This window comes from Echinops telfairi, unplaced genomic scaffold (genome assembly GCF_000313985.2).
Source record: "Echinops telfairi isolate 266 unplaced genomic scaffold, ASM31398v2 ScPeMD7_7420;HRSCAF=8458, whole genome shotgun sequence".
NCBI lineage: Eukaryota > Metazoa > Chordata > Mammalia > Afrosoricida > Tenrecidae > Echinops > Echinops telfairi.
Window position 1 is genome coordinate 39,528,790 of NW_022111320.1, and position 7,164 is coordinate 39,535,953.

At 36.4% G+C, this 7,164-nt stretch overlaps 1 protein-coding gene across 1 annotated transcript in view; it reads right to left on the reverse strand.

Annotated features, from left to right (window-relative positions):
* Window positions 1-7,164, reverse strand: part of RAB5A (RAB5A, member RAS oncogene family) — a 32,614-nt gene that overhangs the window by 7,149 nt on the left and 18,301 nt on the right. The window contains exon 3 of the mRNA XM_004704023.2: window positions 1,512-1,663. Coding sequence (XP_004704080.1) covers window positions 1,512-1,663 — 152 coding nt within the window. The remainder of the gene's footprint in view (window positions 1-1,511; window positions 1,664-7,164) is intronic.

The window sequence follows — 7,164 nt, forward strand, 5'->3', positions numbered from 1 at the left end:
AAGGCTGAGCATGATAGTGGAAAGTAAAAGGAAATAGAGGAAAGAACTAGGAGGCAAAGGCACTTATAGAGGTCTAAATAAAGGCGTGTACATATGTAAATATATTTATATATGAGGATGGTGAAATAGATTTATATGCAAATATTTATAGGTTTAGTATTAAGGTAGCAGATGGACATTGGGCCTCCAACTCAAGGACTCCCTTAATACAAGAATACTTTGTTCTATTAAACTGGCATTCCATGATGCTCACCTTCTCGACATAATTGCTGAAGACAAAGCGGGTGCATAAGCAAATGTGGTGAAGAAAGCTGATGGATCCCAGCTATCAAAAGATACAGGGTCTTAAAGACCTGAAGGGAAACAAGCTGCCATGTAGCTCGGAAGCAACAAAGCCCACATGGAAGCACACCAGCCTGTGTGATCATGAGTTGTTGAAGGGATCAGTTATCAGCCATCAAAGAACAAAAAAATCATATCATTGTGTGCTCACCTCCTAATATGATTGCTGAAGACAAAGCAGATGCATAAGCAAATGTGGTGACGAAAACTGATGGAACCCGGCTATCAAAAGATACAGCATCTGGGGTCTTAAAGGCTTGAAGGTAAACAAGCGGCTATCTAACTCAGAAGCAACAAAGCCCACATGGAAGAAGCATACCAGCCTGTGTGATCAAGAGGTGTCGAAGGGATAAAGTACCAGGCATCAAAGAACAAAAAATCATATCATTGCGAATGAGGGGGAGAGCAGAGTGGGGACCCAAAGCCCATCTGTAGGCAAATGGACATCCCCTTATGGAAGGGTTGCGGGGAGGAGCCAATCTAGTCAGGATGCAATGTAGCAATGATGAAACATACAACTTTCCTCTAGTTCCTAAATGCTTCCTCTCCTTCCACCCCTCACTATCATGATCCAAATTCTACCTTACAAATCTGGCTAGAGCAGAGGATGTACACTGGTACAGATAGGAACTGGAAACACAGGGAATCCAGGACGGATGATCCCTTCAGGACCAGTGGTGAGAGTGGCGATACCAGGAGGGTGATACCAGGAGGGTGGGGTAGAAAGGGGGAACCGATTACAGGGATTTACATATAACTTCCTCCCTGGGAGACAGACAACAGAAAAGTGGGTGAAGTGAGACATCGGACAGTGTAAGATATGAGAAAATAATTTATAAATTATCAAGGGTTCATGAGGGAGTGGGGAGTGGGGAGTGGGGAGTGGGGAGGAATGGGGGGAAAATGATCAGCTGATACCAGGGGCTTAAGTGGAGAGCAAATGTTTTGAGAATGATGAGGGTAACAAATGTACAAATGTGCTTTACATAACTGATGTATGTATGGATTGTGATAAGAGTTGTATAAACCCCCAATAAAATTATTAAAAAATAAAAAGTCCTATTCGGTAAAATAAAATACACTTTTCAAAATCTTTTCTCTCATCTGAATCCTGAATATCAGATATGACAATAAAATTCAATTCACTGCAGAAGCAGCCTTATACTTACCTCATTTGTGATATCATACACGACTATGGCTGCTTGTGCTCCTCTGTAGTACATTGGGGCGAGGCTGTGGTATCGCTCTTGACCAGCTGTGTCCCATATTTCAAACTTTACTGTTGTGTCATCAAGACACACAGTTTGGGTTAGAAAAGCAGCTGAAAGAAGAAAATGTCTGCAATAAGTTCATGTCATTTTACCCTTTAAGATGTTTATAGTAGACAAGAACTGAAAAACGTAATAACCTGCATACCCACAGTTATTAATGGCTTCAAGATGTTTCAAAATAGAAAGTAAATACTCTAAGGCCTTCATAGTGAAATCATGGATTGAAAAAGCTGCTTTCCCACATTAAAAAAAAGCCTGTTATAATAGCAAATAAAATTAAACCCGTATCTATAATACCATCTATCTGTTGACAGCACTGTGCCCTGCTCCTGCTCTATCTATTGTTTTTGATAAGCACACTTGGGCATTTAATCCCAAATCGTTAGCATGGAGTTTGTATATTTTGTTATACTACTCCTTCAAAACATTATGACACTTTAATTAATTTTGTGAGCATTAGTTCAGAGTAGACTTATTTTCTCATTTATTTTAACACTAATGTATATCACTTAAGGATACTTTTAATACCTAAAATTAAAAGGTCAATCTCAGAATTACTGCATCAATTATTTTTTAAAGTTTTTGTTTTATAAGAACAATATAAGGTAAAAGCCTTATAAACATAATCCTTTGGGTTCTAAGAGACACATTGCCAAAGGACACTTATGGAAAAGAAAAACAAATTTAAAAGATTATAATGACATGATCTGATCTTCATTGACTACACTTTTTTTTCTAAGTGTAGTTCGCTATATACTACATGCATACTTCATGAAATGGCTACCTATAACCATTTTCAGCATCATGCCGGCTGACCGCTTCCACACTGTGCAAGTTTCCTCCTGCACCAGCTTCATGGGTCAACCCTCTGCTCTTGCCCTAGATCACTGATCATACACTGGTGTGCTTCTCTCTTTCAGTGTATATTTTAGGTGTGCTACTGAAATTCTTTCCTAGATTGGCATGTCTTGAGTACAAATGCTTCTAATATTTGTCATACAAGAAAAGTAGGGCCTATTTCTTGAAATCACAGCAACCTTTATATCAATGGTGTCAATATCTCATTAGTCAGCAACAACAAATGTGTGGAATAATCCAAGCCTGATTGTATATACTCATGTATAAGCCGAGTTTTCCAGCCCATTTTTCATGCAGTTTTTTGTGGTACAATTAGGTGTGTCAGCTGATATTCGGGTCGGCTTATACTCGAGTTTATACGGTACATACCTTTTTTAGGTTAGATGTAACATGTATTTCTCATTTATTTTTTAAAAGTTAACTGATTGCTGGGTTTAGTGCTGGGGCTATAATCTGGACTTTACAAACACTGTAATGGAAAACATACAACTTTATTTTGAACTAAGATCTAAATAAGAATAATTCTGTTCTCACATGACCAATATTTTATACAATTTGAATTCAGTTTAAACTTCTCTTACGATATAAAATAAGAAATACCTATTTTTAAAAATTCTGTACCTATGATTAATTGTGCTCAGAAACATTCCTGGGGTGGTACAGTTAACTCACGCAGCTTTTACTAAAACATTCAAGTTTACCCAGGGGAACCTCAAAAGAAAGGCCCGGCAATCTACTGCCCCTGCACTAGCCAATGAAAACCCAAGAGCACACTTTACTCCTACACACCTGGGGCTGCCACATCAGAACCAGCTCCACAGTAACTGACATACCACTCTCCACTGTCCTGAAAGGTTCTTCTGTACAATCAAAATGTATTTTTAAACATCTAGAATTAATTCTCTAAGACAGTACTACTTATTTAACAGAAAAGTAGAAAGGTTTGAGGGAAGGAGGAAGGTGGAGGGAGAGAGTGGGAAGCAATCACAATGATAGGTGTACTACCATTCCCCTTCCCCCAAGGGGACAAACAGAAAGATCGGTGAAGGGAGACAGCAGTCAATGTAAGATATGAAAATCATAATAATTCATAAAGTATCAAAGGTTCATGAGGGCGGGAGGACAAAAAAATGAGCTGATACCAAGGGTTCAAGTAGAAAGAAAATATTTTGAAAAGAATGATGGCAACATATGTACATATGTGCTTGACTCAATGGATGTATGGATTGTTATAGCAGCTGTAAGAACCCCCAATAAAATGATTTTTTTAAAAAGTGGAAAGGAATAGCCATTTAGTAGTAATGAATCATAAGCTAAAAGGCTTTTCACTAACACTCTGATGCAAACTTACAAGAAAAAGATTTAAAATTTATATTCAGATCTTGTTTTCTCTTTTAGACACACTATGAACACAAAGTACACTGGTACTGAAAACAGTTTTTTTATGCTTCCAGAAACCCACTCTAAGCCCAGAGAAAGGTGCTCTGGTAGTACAATAGTTAAGCACTTATCTGCTAACCGAAAGGTTAGCAGTTCGAACCCAGCAGCCTCTCTTTAGAAAAAAGATAAGGCTGCCTCCTTCTATAAAGATGACAGCCTTAGAACCCAATGGGGCAGTTCTACTCTATCTTACAGGGTGGGTTACTATGAGTGGGAACTGACGTGATGGAAGTGAGTATGTTAGTGGAAATAATTAAAAACTAAACTACCTTAAATGAAACAGAATCTGATTCTTGAACCAGCTAAAAAGATCACATGAATATTATGCACAAAAATGTCTAATTTAATACAAGCATAAAATTCCAACAAATACATTAAAATAAAATGGAGAGACTCAGAAATACAAAGCCACTACCAAAAGACAAAATAAAGTCATATATAATATTATTTAATTACAACAGGGCACGCGATTCACGCAATTTCTAACAAGCACACAGAATTCGTCCTTCAAATATAACAAGTGTTTCACCCTTTCATCTGAAATAAGCATTATTGTTAATAGTAAAATTCTTACCCATGCCCTCTAAACCTAGAAATGAAACAAGAAAGTCTACTACCACCATAATTATTTATTGTTTTAGCTATCCTTATAACAGTAATATTGTAATAAACTACTCAACAAAAAAACAAAAACAAAAACCCCTCACTGACATTAAGTCGAGTCTGACTGGTGACGAGGGTAGAACTGTCTCTGTGCTTTTGTGAGACTAACTCTGAATAGAAAAGAAAGCCTCGTCCTTTACCACAAGTCCATTAGTGGCAAAAAAAACCACAAAAAACCCAAAACAAAATATTATTTGGAATAAGCAAGACTGTGAGGAAAACCCAAACACATTAGCTAACATAAAAATGACAGTAAGGTACTTGAAATGGATCGAGCCATGCCAACAGCCTTACTATATTCTTGCAAGAGTCAGGTGAGAACCTGATGGGAGGGGAATGGGTCACCATCAGTTCACTCCTGAACTCATTCCTCTTGGAACACCCCTGCATGGGTCTAATCACTAGCTCCTATCAGAGTTCCAAGAATTCTATGCTATCTAACAGAACACAGTTTACACTTTCAATTATCACTGATCCAACATAACTTTACTTTTTTAGACTTCAAGTTACTTGAGATATGATTATAAAAGGGGACTTCAAAAAGTTTGCTGAAACATTCCATTATCACTTAATATAATTTTCCCACAAACTTTTTGAAGCCTCTTCATATGAGTTCTTCAAAACCAGCATCTAATAGAAATGCGAATTCATATAGAAGTTAAAAAATGTTTACAGAGAGAATGAAGTTCTTAAAAGACATATTGAACAGTCTGGGAGTAATTTCATTAAGCATCATCTAAATAGTTTCCAAATTAGAATTGTTTCCAAAGTCTAGTCCCATTTGTTACAACTTAACTTCATACAATCTTAAACGAAATACCACCAAGATCTATTTTACCTTAATACCTAGGTATTACTGTACTATTACTGATGTGGCAGGAAAAAAAGGTCAATACCAAAATCAATGAAACAATTAGAAGTGTCACAATGCCACAAAGACAGAAATAGAATGACTCAATATTATAAACGAAATACCACCAAGATCTATTTTACCTTAATACCTAGGTATTACTGTACTATTACTGATGTGGCAGGAAAAAATGGTCAATACCAAAATCAATGAAACAATTAGAAGTGTCACAATGCCACAAAGACAGAAATAGAATGACTCAATATTATAATCGACCTTTGATATACATGATCGACCCTATGACTTCATCATTTCCTGCCCAGCTGAAAGTTTCAAACACCACATTATCTAATTTCCCCATAGCATTCAGTGACACCTGACATTCAAAGCCCTTTCTTCTTCTAAAAGTAAGTTACTGGTAATTTGTATCTAAAAAACAAATTCTGCCACTCAAAACAAAAACTACATCAATACTGTAGCAACAAACTTACCTGAATCTGCAAAACCACTTTAATTTATCCAAAACGTTTATTTGCTGCTAAGAACCATCACTTTCTTAGACCTCTTCTTTTTCTCGTCCATGACCAGCACTAGTAGTTGGTTTTCTTTTCAGGCCCACATTTCACAAAGAAACAGCTTTTATCACTTCGAGAGTTACTGTGTACGCGATGACGACAAGCAGAGAAAAACAAAGCTGTGTTGAGATGCGGGTGCTAGCCTGTCTGGTAGGCTCTCTGCGCTATTAAGATCAACTCCTACTTGCGAGTCAGGCAGCATTCGTGCATCAGTAAAACTGGAAATTATTGTAGCACAGACCATTTGTGGTCAATTGACAATAGTGGGAAATGTAAATGTTAAACCTATAAATACCGAGGGACTATAATATGAGCCTGTAATAAAACGTGAAGAAAAGAAGCTGCAATACACCAGTCATGAGAAATATCCAGATAAATGTCATTAAATCAAGGTTAGTAACTCAAGAGAAAAAAATTCAAATCCCCTAAAACTAAAATAATTCTACATGGATTCAACAGAAGGAAGAAAACTAGAAAAACCAAGAAGTTACCACCATTCCAACCCCTACCTTATTTATCAAATTTAGTAAGAAAAGGTTTACTTATTGGGATGGCGAAAAATCCTACCTAAAATGATCAGGTTCGATCACACAAAAATTAGACACTTTTGGTTTGCAAAACACATATGACAAACACAAAACGTGGGGCAAAAACACTGAGGAAATCTTCAAAAGTGGGTAAGGACTTTATATATAGTGCTTTGAAATATTAAGAAAATTGTTTTAAAAAATTGTTTAAAATCCTCAAGGAGGTATAAAGACATTGCATAACAAAAGGAATATAGCACAGAAAAGTATTCAACCTGGGTGAAGGGAGAGGGGGGAAAAAACTACTGAACAGGTGGTATTGAACAACTCTTTTAGAAAGCAATATGGCAGCTTACATACAGCAATATCACAAAAATGCTGACAATTATTAATCTAATGTCATTAAATTCCCAAATGATAAATGTAAGGGAAGAGAGAAGGGTGAACAAACTCTTATGCTCAGAGAAGAGAGTTTTTATAAAATTTAACAATTAGAAGTAATCTGAATGTGTAAGTGAAAAAGCATTGATAAATATTTAATTAAATAAAAAATGGTTATAAAATCTCACCTATCTAATGAACTACATAAAATCCCTAGGAGGGATGGAATCTTATGAGTATAATAAAAGCAGAGAAAT